Below are 17,612 nucleotides of genomic sequence, written 5' to 3'. Positions count from 1 at the left end.
AAATAAATTAAAAACATACTCAAACCACCTAAACCACTCCATAGAGCACACAATAAATAATAAAACCGTTGAACTAATAAATAAAAGTCCCTGATCTCGGGCCCATAAACATCAGATGCGTCGTGTTGTTTTGAGCAAAATGGCGCTGGACGTTATTTATTGTTTATGTGGACAGTCGACGGATTTGTCCCGTTTTATGATACAGTGTGATATATGCAAAGACTGGTTCCACGGCAGGTGAGTATATGGCCGAGGAAAACCCTGAAATACATTAGCAGGGGCTGGAAACTGGCAGGGGGCGAGGGAAGCTGGCGAGGGAAGGGCTGGCAGGGGAGGATAAGGGTAACACTAACACGGGGAGGATAAGGATAATAATAACGTGGGGAGGATAAGGATAACGGCAACATGGGGAGGGTAATGGTAGTAATAACATGGGGGCTGGAAACTGGCAGGGAACGAGGAAAGGCTGGCAGGGGAGACGGGGTGTAAATACTGGCAGGGGAAGAGGATTCTGGCAGGGGAGTAGGATGCTGGGGAGAAGTATAATGGCAGGAGATGAAGGATGCTGTGGGGGGGAGGAAGGATGTAAATAGTGGTAGGGGAGGAGGATGCTGGGGAGGGTGATTCTGGCAGGGGAGGAGGATGCTGGGGAGAAGAATAATGGCAGGTGATGAAGGATGCTGTGGAGGGGAGGAAGGATGCAGGGGAGGGAAGGCTGGCAGGGGAGGAGAATGCTGAGGAATATTTCGGGGACTGTTGGCTTGCAGGGGATGAGGATGCTGGCAAATGCAGGGGTGGTGGAGGTGCTGGCAAGGGATGAATGATGCAAAGGGATGGCTGGCTGGGTGTAAGGCACTAAGATCCCTGTACGTAGTAATGTAGGAATGACGTGTATTGAAGCAAAGCTCAGCATCGGGCCACCGTATGTTGTTGGACACGTAGCTGCTTATAGCCGCGAGAAAGTGTTGCTGACGCTGAATCTGCAACGTTGACCGAAAGGTTGGAAGTTCCGGTGGACAACCGTGCACATTAAACCGGTGAGCAGCGCCAGGAGCAAGCAGAGAAGTCAAGGGCGAGGCAAGCAGCCAAGACTGTTGAGACGTGCGCTCCGCTTTGTGTGTGGCTCCATGCTTTTGTGCTCCGCTCACAAACTGTAATTTATTCTAAGACTGTAAATACTAAAAACCCTTAAAAACCACACACCTTTTTATGTCCCAGTGAGAGAGAGAGTGAACTAAGTGAACTAAGGCTACCGCTTGGCCTATCATATCTACAACACTTTAAGCAAAGGCTATTTTGTTATCTCACCAACTGAACTGAACTTGTGAAGTAGTCCACGGTAACACCGGCCCTGACGAGTGAGGCAACAGTCCGAGCCTAAATACCAACAACAAACAGTTAACACGCACCACCTAAACGTATACTAAAAACTTGTAAAATGGGTACTAAGAACATTCACCTCCAGAGAACCCAAAGTCCTGCTCACCATCTAGAAAACCTAGGTGTAGCCAATGCTAGCCTGCTCTAGTCAGCTGTGGTCACCAGATAGGATGGGCAACATCCAGAACCTGGAGGTAGTTGAAAGGTCCTTCAAACAATTTAGAGGTATGAGAGAGCTAAATTATAATTATTGGGAGAGGCTGAGACAACTGGGCCTCTACTCGCAACAGTGGAGAAGGGACAGGTACTGTGGTATCTTTGTGTGGAAGAATCTGGAGAACGTGGCGCCTGACCCCACACCCTCCAACCTTATCTCAACAAGCAGTGAACGAGCAGGCCACAAGTGTTGGAGAGCAGCCCTCCCAATGAACCCGCTCGCATCCAACCTAGGACATGACGGGCCAAGAATTTTCACTGCACTGCTTAACCCGGTAGCTGCGGGGATCATGTTTCTTAAAGGCTCCTCTTAGCGAGAAAAATGAGAAAAAATCATCACTCACATAAACCGTTTCATAATATATATCTGCATTTGTGATCAGTTTATACATCATCTATTTTTGGGGTTTATATCATGGCAAAAATTTGGGCCATCGCTGGTACATGGTAAAGCCATAAATTTGGCCCGGCGCTGCTACCGGGTTAAGGAGATAAGAGACACAAAGAACTGCTCAGTGGATAAGTTCAAAGGAAGTGTCAATACTCTCCTGAGGGCAGTCTTGGGCTACACTGCAAATAGCTGGGCAACAATAAACTAATTACCAGATCAAATGGGCCTCTAGACAATACTAAATAAACTAAGTATGGGTACAGGTGGCAGGGGACAAGGGATGCTTGGGTCATAGGTACTGGCAGGGGTGGGTAGAGGAGGGGGTGTGCAGCAGGGTATGAGTGGGATATACCTGAGTCTCGTCTCTTCCAGATGTGTTGGTGTGAGGGAGTACCAGGCGGTTGACATTGACAGGTTTCACTGCCCGCGGTGTGACGTCTACAACGGCCCTTCTGTTTGTGAGTTGTCCGCCTCCTTTGTGTCGGAAAATGTCCTTAGATTAGTGTTATACATTTCAGTATCCTGGAAAATGTGGTAAATCTATGTTGGAAAATATGCTACGAAGAAAGTCATATATTCTAGTTTATTGGAAAAATTTTAAAATACAGTCGTCCCTCAAATAGTACAGTTTCCAATCGTTCGGTTTCGGTTTTATGTGGCTTTTCATAGAAGATTTTTTTAGGATTTTTAAATTTCCCAACAAGCAGGAAATTTAAAAATCCCAAAATATCTTCTATGACAATCTGTGTAAAACCGAAACCGAACTATTGGAAACCGTACTATCTGAGGGATGACTGTATGTTGGAAAATATGTCAGAGTAGAGTTATACATTGCAGTTTGTCAGAATGTATGTTGAAAGGTTGTCGAAAAATATGCTAATAATACCTATGTTAGGCTAAAAGTAGTCTCAAATTTAAGTTCGTTTGCCATTCACAAACACACCATTTCAATAAGTACCAATATTAATGAAAAAACTGTGCGAAACAATTCTTAAAGTATAATAATATGGAAATGAGTGTTATAGCATCAATACAATAATGTCACAGTATTTCTCTTGCAGCAGTAATACATTAGTCATGATATCTCTCTCACAGTAAAAGCGCGGCTGAACTGGCACCGTCATGACTACTCCGAGGCAGACGCCGGGTCCAAGCCAGTTCAGACGGGCACACAGGTCTTCATTAAGGAGCTCAAAACCAGACACTTTCCCAGGTAAGAAAATGTATATAGAACTGAATTTTCTTTGTGATTTCTTTATATAATTTTTACAGTAAATATAAACTTTAAATATAAATATGGGAGCAGCGAGTAGCAGGCTTTTTTATTATTGTTTCCTTTTTTGTGTGTGCCCTTGAGTTGTCTCCTAAGTTGTAAAAAAAAAAAAAAAAAGGGAGCAGGCTTCCTTTGTTTGTTTTTCCTCCTGCCTGTGACTTGAACTCTTTCAGGAAGGGAGTATCAGGGCACCTTTCCATCCCATAGTGACCTCAGACATAAAACAATAAGCCAACGAAATGTTGCCCTAAAAGTATGTTCGGTAAATAGAATTGGGTAGCCAGAAGAGATGATCAATTTTGAATGGCGTTGTGTCTTGATATTTTAGGCAGCTTTCTTTCTTTCTCTCTCTCTCTCTTTTTATTTATTTAATTTTTTTTTACATCAGAGGACACGGCTCAAGGGCAATAAAAAGAGTACAGAAAAAAAAAAAGCCCGCTACTCGCCGCTCCTATGAAAGACAAAAGTAAAGAGTAGCCAAAAGAGAGGTCAATTTCGGGTGTCTGCATGCCTCCGTCTCTACCCGATTCATCTCATATAATAATCGTCGTTTAATAATAATAATAATAATAATAATAATAATAATAATAATAACAATCTTGTGTCCCCCAGTTGTGAGGATGTGGTGTGTCGGCTACGGGGGCAGCAGCTCACCCTGCCCTACATTGTGGCGAGCGGCTTCACCAAACCCATCTTGGTGGAGGACAGAAACGGCCTCGACCTCATTGTTCCACACGACTCTTTTAACGTTCTTGATGTGGAGAGTTACGTTGGTGAGTTGGATGTTTTTTGTTTTGTTCTATAGGGTCTTAGGTCTTGTTTATAGTCTTATTTGTTGATGTTGTCGATTATTGTAGTTGTTATTTGGAATTTGTTTGTTTTATATGTTTCTGTTTACCATTCCTTGCATTGTACAACCTTTCCCCACCTTCCCTTCTCCTCCATTCCCTTCCCTTCCCTTTCCTTTCCTTGTTTTACCTTAACTTACTTTACCTTGCTTTCTCTTCCCTTCCCTTCTCTTCCCTTGCTTTCCCTTCTCTTCTCTTCCCTTCCTTTCCCTACCCTTCCCTTGTCTTCCCTTTCCATCCCTTCCCTTCCCTTCCCTTCTCTTCTATTCCCTTATCCTCCCTTCCCTTGCTTTCCCTTCTCTTCCCTTCCTTTCCCTACCCTTCCCATGCCTTCCCTTTCCATCCTTTCCCTTCTATTCCCTTCCCTTTCCTTCCCTTCTCTTCTCATCCCTTATCTCCCCTTCCTTTCCCTTTTCTTCCTTTTCCTTACCTGAACTTTACCTCCCTATACTTTCCCTTCCCTTCCCTTACCTCCTCTCTTATGCTCCCCCGCCAGGCTCTGAACACGAGGTGGATGTGATCGACGTCCAGCGACAAACGGACGTCAAGATGCAGCTACACGAGTTCATTGAGTACTTCCTCAGTCCTGCCAGAACCACTGTCCTCAACCTCATCAGTCTAGAGTTCTCCAATACCAGGTATGGCTTCAATATAGATCTGGTACAGTATATACACCCTTGATTCAATTCTTGTATTCCTCCTTTTTTTACGTCTCATATATTTAGGTCAGTTCACCCTTGATTTCATTCTTATATTTAGTTGAGTTCACCCTTGATTTCATTCTCATATTTAGTTGAGTTCACCCTTGATTTCAGTTCACCCTTGATTTCATTCTTATATTTAGTTGAGTTCACCCTTGATTTCATTCTTATATTTAGTTCAGTTCACCCTTGATTTCATTCTCATATTTAGTTGAGTTCACCCTTGATTTCATTCTTATATTTAGTTGAGTTCACCCTTGATTTCATTCTTATATTTAGTTGAGTTCACCCTTGATTTCATTCTTATATTTAGTTGAGTTCACCCTTGATTTCATTCTTATATTTAGTTGAGTTCACCCTTGATTTCATTCTTATATTTAGTTCAGTTCACCCTTGATTTCATTCTTATATTTAGTTGAGTTCACCCTTGATTTCATTCTTATATTTAGTTGAGTTCACCCTTGATTTCATTCTTATATATAGTTGAGTTCACCCTTGATTTCATTCTTATATTTAGTTGAGTTCACCCTTGATTTCATTCTTATATGATTTCATTCTTATATTTTTCACCCTTGATTTCATTCTTATATTTAGTTTGATTTCATTCTTATATTTAGTTCAGTTCACCCTTGATTTCATTTCACCTTGATTTCATTCTTATATTTAGTTCAGTTCACCCTTGATTTCATTCTTATATTTAGTAGAGTTCACCCTTGATTTCATTCTCATATTTAGTTCAGTTCACCCTTGATTTCATTCTTATATTTAGTTCAGTTCACCCTTGATTTCATTCTTTATTTAGTTCAGTTAACCCTTGATTTAATTCTTATATTTAGTTCATTTCAACCTTGATTTAATTATTATATTTAGTTCAGTTCACCCTTGATTTCATTCTTATATTTAGTTCAGTTCACCCTTGATTTCATTCTTATATTTAGTTGAGTTCACCCTTGATTTCATTCTTATATTTAGTTCAGTTCACCCTTGATTTCATTCTTATATTTAGGTCAGTTCACCCTTGATTTCATTCTCATATTTAGTTCAGTTCACCCTTGATTTCATTCTTATATTTGGTTCAGTTCACCCTTGATTTCATTCATATATTTAGTTCAGTTCACCCTTGATTTCATTCTTATATTTAGTTCAGTTCACCCTTGATTTCATTCTTATATTTAGTTCAGTTCACCCTTGATTTCATTCTTATATTTAGTTCAGTTCACCCTTGATTTCATTCTTATATTTAGTTCAGTTCACCCTTGATTTCATTCTTATATTTAGTTCAGTTCACCCTTGATTTCATTCTTATATTTAGTTCAGTTCACCCTTGATTTCATTTTTATATTTAGTTGAGTTCACCCTTGATTTCATTTTTATATTTAGTTGAGTTCACCCTTCATTCCACTCTTATATGCCTCCTTTACTTCTCTGTTTTATTTAGTTCAGTACACCCTCTAATCCATTCTTATAATCCTCTTTCTTCACTCTCCTGTTACTCTTTTGTTTATTCCATTCCTATGTTCCCCTATTCTTCACTTATCTATTATATTTGGTACGGTACACCCTCTAATCCATTCTTACATTCTTCTTTGTTCACTTCTTAGCGTTCTCTGTAAATATTTTTGTGAGGTGCTAAGCTGAATTGAGGGATCATGTGGTAAGAGTGACCTAACCTGACCTGATCCCTCTCTCTTTCAGTCTGAGTCAGCTTTTGGGCATCTTCTAATTGATTATTTGTGTTGTGATAGCGACCTGACCTAACCTGACCTCTCTTTCAGTTTGAGTCAGCTGGTGGAGCCTCCCTACATTGTCCGCAAGATGTGTTGGGTCACTAATTCCTGGCCCACCGACCCGCCCCCCAGCCCGCCCCTCTCGCGCCCCAATGTATCCAAGTATGCGCTAATAGGTGTAGAAAATTCTTATACAGACTTCCACATAGACTTCGGTGGAACATCTGTGTGGTACCACGTTCTCTGGGTGAGTTGTGGCTGTATTATACCTCTTACCTATAGTGTATGTCCACTATTTTACCTTACCTTACTTCTGTTATATTGTACGTTTATTTATAACCATGAAGTGTATTGTGTGTGTGTGAGAAATTCAGTAGATTTTTAGATATATGTTCATTGAATAAGTTGTGCCTCTATCATACCTTATTTTACCTATAGTATCTGCTCACATTAACTTACCTTATCTTTATCATATTGTAGCTTTCTTTATAGCCATGCAGTGCGTTTTGTGTGTGAAAAGTTGTGCCTTTATCAGCTGGCGTATGTTTAACGATTGTATGTTTTGTCCACAGGGAGAGAAGGTGTTTTACTTAATAAAGCCCACAGCTGCCAACCTCACCCTGTACCAGCGCTGGATGAAGGCCAACAACCAGTCTGAAATGTTCTTTGGGGATCAGGTAAAGATGTGGTATATTTGTAAAGTTTTGTTTTTGTTACATATTTTGCTAGGGGGCAGGTTCTACATGAGTATATAAGATAGATACATTTTTCTAGTCATCAATGGTTCTCTTTGGGCCATAATGTATTTACCAATAGTCAAAATACAGTGGTAGAATTATTTATTGTAAGAATGTATCACTATCATCCATTGTCTACATCCTATCAAAAAAAGAAAACTATACCTCATTCTCTCTGTCTGATGCTGTGAAAAAAATAAAATAAATAAATAAATAATAATCTGCCTCCAATCAAACAAAAGAAAACAAAAAGAGAAGAGAAAAAGAAAATCATACTGACCTCTTGCAGACTCATTATTTTCTTATGTTCTTGTACCTCATCTCTTGCGTTCCGCCCCTGTAGGTGGACACGTGTTACCGGTGTGTGGTGCGTGCGGGGGAGACGCTTTTCATCCCCACCGGCTGGATCCATGCCGTGCTCACCCCCACCGACACACTGGTCTTCGGCGGCAACTTCCTGCACTCACACAACATTGAATTGGAACTCCAGTAAGTGTTTTCCTCTCCTCTGTTACTTCTCCTGTATATTCCAGTAAATGTTCTTTCTCTCGTCTTTCACTTCTTTTAATTTGCAGCTCCAGTAAGTCTTCTTCCTTTCATATTTTTCTTCTTTAAATTTGCAACTTAGGTCAATGTTCTTTCTTTTGCCTTTTACTTCTCTTAATTTGTGACTCTAGTAAGTGTTTTTCCTCTCATCTTTTTTTTCTCTTATATGTTCCAATAGATCTTTGAATAACAGCAACATTAGTAGATATCTTTCCATTTGTATCACCTTAGGCCTGACCCCATGTATCCATTATTGTGGTTTGTAAGGTGAAGCTGCAGCCTTGTTAGCCGTGGAACTTGATTTTGTACGCTTCCCCAATTCCAGGGTTTACGAAATAGAGAAACAGATCAACACGCCCGACAAGTTCCGGTTTCCCCACTACGAGAGCGTGTGTTGGTACGCCGCGACGAGACTAGTGATAGAGCTCAGGGACATGGCAGCCGCGGGGACCAGAGTGCCGCCCATCATGATAACGGGCGTCCGCTGTCTCCTGGTGGCCCTCAGGCAGTGGGGGGGAGAGGTGAGGCCTGCTGCATCAAAGGAGGTTTCAAGTCTTTATATAATGTCTCTTGCTCTTCATAAACTATATCTTGCTCACCATAAATCATCTCTTACTCTTCATAAACTGTTTCTTGCTGCATCAAAGGAGGAGGTTTCAAGTCTTTACAAGCTGTCTTTTGCTGGGTGACAGAATGGCCGAGGGGGGCTGGAGACCGTTCCGTCCGGCATCCAGCCCATGAAGCTGTTCAAGGACCTGCAGCGGGAGATCAGGTCGGCGGAGAAGCAGGTCATCGCCCTCAACCCCCCCAAGCCTGAGAGGGAGTCCAAGAGGCGGAAGAAGAAGGTGATGGCGGACGACTTCATTGACTACACCAACCTGACCAGCTTCAACACGGTGCTGGAGGAGCGGCTGCCCGACAGGAAGGTCAAGGTGCTCAAGGTCAACTCTCCGCAAGTGAGTATAATTATCTTTTCTTCTTTTTTTCTTCTTTCTTCTTTTTCTCCTATTTTTTTTTCTTTTTTTCTTCTTTTCTTTTTTTCTCCTATTTTCTTTTTCTTTTTCTTCGTTTCTTCTTTTTTTCTTCTTTCTTTTTCGCCTATTTCTTTTCTTCTTCTTTTTCTTCTTTTTTCTTCTTTTCTTTTTTCTCATATTTCTTTTCATCTTTTCTTCTTTTTTCTCCCCTTTCTTTTTATCTTCTTTCTTATTCTCCCTTTTCTTTTCTTCTGTTTCTTCTTCTTTTCTTCTTTTCTTCTTTTTCCTCTTCTTCAGTTATAGTCTATAGGATCATCATTGTTATTATCATCGCATTATTGTCAACATTATTATTTTGATCATCATTCATTCATTTATTTATCGCATTTATAATTGTCTCTATAGGTCGAAATCGGTGGGCCTGAGATGGTGGGCTTGACGGAGGAACAGCAGCGAACCCTAAAGCTAAGCCTGCCAAAGACGGCCACCTACCCCTACGGTCTGAGCTTCACCTCCACGGACTACGGCATGAGCGGGACCCCTCCACACGACCCAGAGTACCCGCAGTTCAAGAATGAGTACCCCAGCAATGTGAAGTAGGTGACCCGCGCACTAGGCTCTCTCGGGGTGTTATATAACCTGGTAGCTGCGGGGATCATGTTTCTTAAAGGCCCTAGCAACTAAGCGAGAAAAATGAGAAAAAATCATCACTCACGCAAACCATTTTAAAATATATATCAACGCATTTGTGATCAGTTTATGCATCATCAATTTTGGGGTTTATATCATGGCAAAGATTTGGCCTGTTGCTGGCATACAGTAAAGCCACAAATTTGGCCCGTCACTGCTACCGGGTTAAGGGGTTGATAGTGTGGTCAGTGGGTGTGATAATGTGATTTGGTACACTGGAGGTTGATAGATGGGAGGGAGCGATGGTGTAGATGGAGAATGTCGTTTTTATAGCTTTAACCCATTCACTACGGCCGGGCCAAAATAGAGCCCCGCGCCATATCTGGGATTGCCACGTGCGCCAAATTTCATATGTCGCTATTGAATATGACAAGTTTTCAGCCATAAACTCAACATAATCGTCATGTGTTATATATGAAAACATGCAGAATTAATTGGTGCACATAAAGAAACATAAATTAATTGATAATTTTGAGATGTAAGCATAAATATAGAGATAAAATAACTCGTATATTGGCTAAAGCGAGCCAGGATGTAGTATGCGCGTCCTTGGATATGGTACGGGGGACGCAAGGACACAGTATACATGTCCTTGTGTTGAAGGGGTTAACCTGGTAGCGGCGAGGATCCTGTTTCTTAATGGTCCCTCTAAGCGAGAAAAATGAGAAAAAATCACCCCTCACACAAACCATTTTATGATATATATCGAAGCATTTGTGATCAGTTTATGCATCATCTATTTTGGGGGGTTTATATCGTGGCACAAATTTGGCCCATCGCTGCTACACGGTAAAGCCACAAATTTGGCCCGTCGCTGCTACCGGGTTAAGATGGACAATATAGAGACAGTTTGATATTATGCACTGTAAAATGTAATGCTATACCTTTAGTTTGTTAGTTAGTTAGTTTGTTAGATGGTTGATACCTTACCTAACCTTCCCTTCCCTTTCCTATCCTTCCTTTACCTTTCCTAATCTTACCTCATCTTACCTACTCCTTCCCTTCCATTTCCATTCCTTTCCTTTCCTTTCTTTACCTTACCTAATTTTGGTGTACTTTCTCTTGCCTTACCTCACCTTCCCTTCCCTTCCCTTCCCTTCCCTTCCATTCCATTCCACTCCCTTCCTTTCCCTCCTCTTCCCTTCCCTCCTCTTCCCTTCCCTTCCCTTCCCTTCCCTTCCCCTCCCTTTCCATTCCTTTCCTTTCCTTACTTTACCGTACCTAATTTTGCCTTACCTCACCTTCCCTTCCCTTCCCTTCCCTTCCCTTCCCTTCCCTCCCATTCCCTTCCCTCCCATTCCTTCCTTCCTCCCATTCCTTCCTTCCTTCCTTCCCTCCCTTTCCATTCCTTTCCTTTCCTTACTTTACCATACCTAATTTTGCCTTACCTCGCCTTACATTACCTTCCCTTCCCTCCCATTCCCTTCCCTTCCCTTCCCTTCCCTTTCCATTCCTTTCCATTCCTTTCCTCTCCTTACTTTACCGTACCTAACTTTGCCTTACTTTCTCTTGCCTTACCTCGCCTTACATTACCTTCCCTCCCATTCCCTTCCCTTCCCTTCCCTCCCTTTCCTTCCTTTCCTTACTCTAGCTTACCTAATTTTGCCTTACCTCACCTTCCCTTCCCTTCCCTTCCGTTCCCTTCCCTTTCTCCCATTCATCATTTACTACTTAATTTTTCATACTAAACAGTGAAAATATACTCTAATGTAACCTGACGTACCCATTCATCACTTTCCTTCCCCCCCACAGCCACCTCAACGACCTAACAGTTACGACTTCCGCCCCCAGGACCGAATATGACTGGTCCGACAGCCCCGGTATCACCCCCTACAAACTGGTGGAAGCCGGCACCGTGCGGGTCAAGTTCGGACGCACGGGAAGCACAGACTCGGATGTCCCCTCCACCCCGACGCCCGCCAGCACCACCAGGATCAAGGACGAGTGAGTTACAGAATTGTTGCTGATTGTTCACTTGCACAAAGTTATATTTATCTTGAAATGACTCATGTAGGGTGAGCGTGGTCCGTAGTTTAGTGCATCCACCCAAGTTGTGCTGTTTAGGACCTAACTGTAATGTTGAATGCACTTACAGATGAGGTTGTTTCTCTTGTTGACAGTGATAAGTATAAAACAAAAGTCAATATCCGTTTGTTAACTTGTTAGGTATTGCTTTTGTCCCCCCTTTGTTTTCTCTCTCTCTTTTTTTTCTTACTTTTCTTTCCTTTCCTTACCTTATCTTACCTTATCTTGCCTTCCCTTTCTTTCCCTTCCCTTTCCTTTCCTTTCCTTTCCTTCCCTTTCCTTACTTTACCTTACCTAATCTTGCCTTACTTTGTATAACCTCAGTATCCTTTTCCTTCCCTTCCCTTCCCTTCCTTTCCCTCCCCTTCCTTACCTTACCCTATCTCTGTCTTGCCTTACCTCAATAATATGCAAACTCAACCGATGTCCTCCCAAGCCTAGAGGTAACTCCACATTTCCTCCTCTATTCCCAGGGGCGAGACCGCCATAGACATCAAGGTTCACAACGAGTCCGTGTACGACTTCCATGAGGACGGGGACAGCGACGAGAGGGAACCATCGGGACTCATGATAGATGAGACCCCGAGACGTAAGGGAGTGCACCTACAGCCACCTGAGCCGCTGAAGATCAAACTGAGCTGTGAGTAAAGATGGGAAAGAAAGGATGTGTGTGTGTGTGGGGGGGTAAACTATCATATTTTCATCTATTTATTTATTTTTACATGAAAGGACACAGCTCAAGGGCAACAAAAAGAGTACAAAAAAAGCCCGCTACTTGCCGCTCCCATATGCATCCTATCCAGCATTTCCTTTACCAACTCTTCCTCTATCCACCAGTCTATCCTCCCTTCCTTCCAGTCCTTTCCCTAACCCTTCCCCTATCCACCAGTTCCTTCACCAGCCCCCTTCCCCTATCCAACAGTCCCTTCCCAACCCTTCCACTGTCTACCACTCCATTTAACATTTTTTCCCTTACCTACTAGTTTCTTTCACCAGCCATTCTCTTTATCTTCCAGTCCCTTCCCCTATCCACCAGTCCCTTCACCAACCCTTCCCTTTACCTACCAGTTCCCTTCCTTAACCCTTCCCTTCCCCTATCCACCAGTCCCTTCACCAACCCTTCCCTTTACCTACCAGTTCCCTTCCTTAACCCTTCCCCTACCCACCAGGCCCTTCACCAACACAGACATCAGTGCAAATATATACTTTTTCAGCCTCTATCATCCACTGTCTCTCTGTAATTGACCCTCTCCTCTGGCTACTCTTCCTGTTGTCTTTTGTGAGAGGAACACTTGGAGGGCTTTGTCTGTTGTTGTTTCTTTGAGTTGCTTCTTTTGCCGTAAAAATAAATAAGTAAATAAAACTGTTCCCTGGTTCCCCTCCACAGTGACGAACGCTGACGTGGTGTGCAGCGAGGCCGTGGATGTGGCGGAGGAGGTGGAGGTGGCGCCCTCACACAACGCGGCCCACAACGGCATAGACGAGCTTCTCCGAGCATCAGCCTACGCCCCGGACTTCAACGAGGACTCCCCCGCGCGAATGGAAGACCTGGAGTGAGTTTTGAACCCTCGGCTTTTTGTGAAGGCTTAATATTTCTCCTTCTCTTGCTCTTCTTTCTCCCTTCTTCTCTTTCTTCTTCCTCTTAGATGTTTAATATTTCTCCTTTTCTGTTTCATCTCTTTCTTCTTCCTCATAGATGCTTAATATTTTTCCTTTTCTCCCTCTCCTTTTTTCCTTCTTCTCTTTCTTCTTCCTTCTCTTCCTCCTCCTCCTTTAAAATATTGACCTATTGGGTGAAAGGGAAAAATTTGTACCTTATTATTATTATTATTACTATTATTTTTAAACACTGCTATTGGGAGAGCTGGAAACCTTTTTTTTTATCATATAATGAGAAAGATTTGTACCTTCATCTTCTTCTTATTACTATTATTTTCGAACAGTGCAATAGTTAGAGCCGGAAACCTTTTATACCAACGCCGACAGCATTTAACGAGAGAATATTTTGTGGCCTTCCCCAAGTAGTGAGAGCGGCCGAGCTTCCCCGTCCACCCGCGAGGCCATAGCAGGGATGTTGAGCATGAGCCGCGTGGTCCCGAACAGCCGCAGCACCTCCAGAAAGCTGTCCGCGGCAAACACCAGACAGCCCAAGCCACGGCGACGCTACGATGACGACGAGAACATGAGTAAAGTGCACCAGGATGAGGATTATGGTGAGTCAAGTTGTGTTTGTTGATATTTATTTTTTCTTCTTTTTCTTCTTCTTTTGTGGCGGCAAGAATAGAATGCGCCAATAATCAATCAGTCTTCTTATTTTTCTTCTTCATCTTCTTCCTTTTCTTCTTCATCATCTTCCTCTTCTTCTTTGTTGTCTTTTTCTTCTTCTTCTTCTTCTTTATTTATAGTCCATCATCTCTGTTTCTTGGGGTTGGATTTTGCGATGATCCTCCTTCTTCTTGTTTGATGCAGTGTTAATCCTTCCTCCATTTCTAACACTTCCAAGTCTCGTCTAATGTTATGAGCTATTTTCCTTGTTATAAAGTACACCAATATGAAGATTATGATGCGTTTGAGCTGTTTCCTAGAATCCTATGTCTTTTTATGGTATTCGCCCATGTTGGTTTGTTCACATATCATATTAGTAAGAAATTATTGAGTGGATTAACATTTGATTAGGTTTGTCTTTGCTTTAACTCATTTACATTACACATTCATTTAAATTTTTCCAGTGTACAGTAGTAAAAATAATATTGAATGGATTGACGCCCATTTGCTTTAAACTCACATGCATTACACATTCATTTAACCTTTTCCCGTGTACAATAGTGAAAAGATATTGATTGGATTGACATATAAGGACATTTGCTTTGAACTCACATACATTACACATTCATTTAACCTTTTCCAGTGTATAATAGTAAAAAAATATTGATTGGATTGACATACAAGGACCTTTGCTTTGAACTCACATACATTACACATTCATTTAAATTTTTCCAGTGTACAATAGTGAAAAAATATTGAATGGATCGATGCCCATTTGCTCTGAACTCACATGCATCACACATTCATTTAACTTTTTCCAGTGTACCCTACGCTGGACATATCCGACGACGAGGACTTCCCTGTGTTCAAACCTCGGGGGAAGAAGAAGGAAGACGAGGCCTGGAACCCCAAGGCAAGAGTACGGGTTCAGGGTCCCCGGCCGGAGCGTCCGATGCGTCAGGGGGTGCGGAGACAAGCAGTTGAGAAGGGTTTGGAGCAGGCGGCTGCGAGGAGACAAAATTTACCTGTAAGTTATGGGGTTTTGGATTTTTTTTTTTTTTTTTTTTTTTTTTTTTTTTTTTTACCCTGAGAAGATGAGCAAAGGAGGAAATTATTAAAGTGTAGACTCTAAGCATTAAGTTATGTCATGTTTCTAATGAGGGTTTTGTCACTATCAATGTTTAAAGAAAATTATGTTTTTGTACAATTATTTTTTCACTGCTGATTTGATGTACCTTTTTCTTGGGGAGGAAAACATGATAGACTGCTCCTATGTAGCCATCAGTATTGAGGAGTATTGGTGTCACAGTCCAAGCAGTGTCTCTAAAGGGTGTTCTTTCAGGCCACCAAGAGAGCCTACCACCGGAAGAAGCAGCGCACGCTGGAGGCTCAGCCCAGCACCTCCTCAGGAGTTGTTAGTCTCAAGGGGATTAGCAAAAGTGAGTGTGAGTTTCTTCAATTTTTTCGTTTTTATTGTTATGGAACCTTTTGTGTTTCTTGGCAACACTGTATTATGGAGCATATCAGCTTTGGGTGCAGGTGACGCCCATTGTTCAGTTTTGTGCACAAACTGTCTATAACTCTTTTCTTTCAGTCTCCAACAAGCCCAGGAAGGGCATGGCCACTGCCAAGCAGCGGTTAGGGAAGATCCTCAAGATCCACAAGATGCTTCACTAATCTTTCTGGAGGCTCCGCGGCTCCACCCTAGTGAAACACTGCCCCGGGCCGGGCTGGTGTCCCGGCCTGGCTGGGGAGGCTCATGTGCTCGCCGACAATAATCAGAACGTGTCTGTGAAGGTTTTGTAACATTTTATTTGCAATCGCTCTTTTTCACATCAGTCTTTTTGTTGAGTAGGAAGTGCTGGTGACAGCACAGCTGTGTTGCTTTACAGGCCTGTAGAAGAGTTTGATTACTGTGATGTGCCTGCCTTAGTTTGTGAGGCACCAAGCAGAGCCCTGCAAGGCACGCTGTGTGGCGGTGGTGGCAAGCAGCTCCTCCCTCTGCTCCCGGCCACAGCGGCAGAAACACTGTGTGGCGGTGGTGGCAAGCAGCCCCTCACTGTGCTCCCGGCCACATCAGCAGACACAGAGGCAGGGGCAGTGGTGGTGAGCAGCCCCTCCCTGTGCTCCCGGCCACATCAGCAGACACAGAGGCAGGGGCAGTGGTGGTGAGCAGCCCCTCCCTGTGCTCCTGGCCACATCAGCAGACACAGAGGCAGGGGCAGTGGTGGTGAGCAGCCCCTCCCTGTGCTCCCGGCCACAGCGGCAGACACAGAGGCAGGGGCGGTGGTGGCGAGCAGCCCCTCCCTGTGCTCCCGGCCACAGCGGCAGACACAGAGGCAAGCCTCCTGTGCTCCCGCCCTGGCGCAGCACACAGAGACACCCTCCCTGTGCTCCCGGCCACAGCGGCAGACACAGAGACAGGGGCGGTGGTTGCGAGCAGCCCCTCCCTGTGCTCCCGGCCACAGCGGCAGACACAGAGTCAGGTAGTTGTTTTATTATTGTGTTTGAGGATTTAAGGAAAATCCATATATTTTTATTTTTATATGGTTTGAGAGTTAATATATCCTTTTTTGTTAATCTCCAGTCTTTCCTGGAGGGAGGAAAAACAATCTGCAAAAGATCAGTTATTGGTTGACAATTACCCTCGTGAAGTTCACTTCTGACTTCAATGTTTGACACTTTTTTACTTGAAAGTTATCCTAAGTACACACGTTTAGTCATACACGTGCTAGACAGATATTTTTATCAATGGTTTTCTGAGAAGTAGAAGGACAAAGTAGTGCGGTGCAGAAAAGTCCGGCTCTCTGAAGACGTATCCTGAAGGCAGCGCCGGTGAGGCACAGCGCCTTGGGGTTGAGGGGGCGTCACTCCTCGGTCACCCAAGGCTGTGCGCTCACTCAGGGTGGCTGATATTGTGCTCATGGCTCAGTCCACACACACTTGCAGACATACATTACATATGCAACACTTGCAGAAGAGAGTGAGGAAGAGTAGTCATGTTTTTGTGCCATGGATCGTTGCAAGACGAAGGCATTCTTGTATTTTGTGTTTTAGAAGTGTGATAATGCGTTGACTTCCAGCAGCCTCATTTACACAGTGATCAGGCGTGCCCCGCTAATTTCTTACACATGTCTTGTAATAACACCAATTTATAGACATTTAAGAAAATATATATCTTGTTCTCCTCCTGCCAGAGTGTTCATTGATGTGACGGTTGAGTCCCTATTTATTTACAGTATTGTGACCTTGTTTTGTATTCTCATTGTTTTGTGTATGTGTCTCTGACCTTATGTAATTTACTTTGGTTTCTTTTAATTCCAGTTTCATTTAGGCGATGTAAATAGCTAGCATGTAGAGAGAAGACGCCCCTTTGTATAATTGTACATAAATCATTACGTTAAGTAGAGATTTTTTTTTAGCTTGTAACTGCAAAATACTGCCGTCATGCCTACATCAGAAAGAAATGTCTTGAGCTTGCATGCCGTTATGTTTCCATGGATGAAAGATGAGTAATGTGAGCCTGGCGGTGCGTGGCAGTGGCCCGGTGTGGTGTCATCTGCCATCTGATATTGTGAGACATCCCATCCTTAACTTAGCATCGCAGAACCCAAAATTTACTACCATAGAGTAACTAAGTGAAGCATCTAAGTGTAAAAAAGTACCAAGGAGAACCTAAAAAGCGATGCAAAGCTTATTAGGTCACAAGAAGAAAAAGAATAGTGAATGTTGATTTCCTAGTTATATACATACATGCGTCATCATTTGCTTCTATGATAAAATAAATAAACTTGGCTGGGACAGATCCCGAGAAGCAGTCAGCAAAAGACACGGTACAA

At 42.9% G+C, this 17,612-nt stretch overlaps 1 protein-coding gene across 4 annotated transcripts; it reads left to right on the top strand.

The window, feature by feature from the left end:
* Nucleotides 1-112: 112 nt before the first annotated feature.
* Nucleotides 113-16,109, top strand: LOC126980240 (histone lysine demethylase PHF8-like). 4 transcript variants are annotated; one of them, XM_050829913.1, is made up of 18 exons: nt 113-237; nt 2,360-2,445; nt 3,083-3,200; nt 3,873-4,033; nt 4,605-4,746; nt 6,585-6,783; nt 7,109-7,213; nt 7,617-7,762; nt 8,145-8,340; nt 8,512-8,775; nt 9,199-9,389; nt 11,275-11,427; nt 11,982-12,148; nt 12,896-13,061; nt 13,531-13,721; nt 14,595-14,800; nt 15,116-15,212; nt 15,368-16,109. In XM_050829913.1, exons 1-18 carry the CDS (start codon nt 116-118, stop codon nt 15,448-15,450), a joined length of 2,793 nt encoding a protein of 930 aa, XP_050685870.1. In that variant the 5' UTR covers nt 113-115; the 3' UTR covers nt 15,451-16,109. The 4 variants fall into 4 exon arrangements, with proteins under 4 accessions (XP_050685870.1, XP_050685869.1, XP_050685868.1 ...); XM_050829912.1 differs by having other exon boundaries at nt 15,116-15,218; XM_050829911.1 differs by having other exon boundaries at nt 11,236-11,427.
* Nucleotides 16,110-17,612: the final 1,503 nt, after the last annotated feature.

This window comes from Eriocheir sinensis, chromosome 44, assembly GCF_024679095.1.
Source record: "Eriocheir sinensis breed Jianghai 21 chromosome 44, ASM2467909v1, whole genome shotgun sequence".
Lineage (NCBI taxonomy): Eukaryota > Metazoa > Arthropoda > Malacostraca > Decapoda > Varunidae > Eriocheir > Eriocheir sinensis.
Note: the sequence above shows the minus strand (reverse complement) of the source record. Positions and strands in the feature narration are given on the sequence as shown.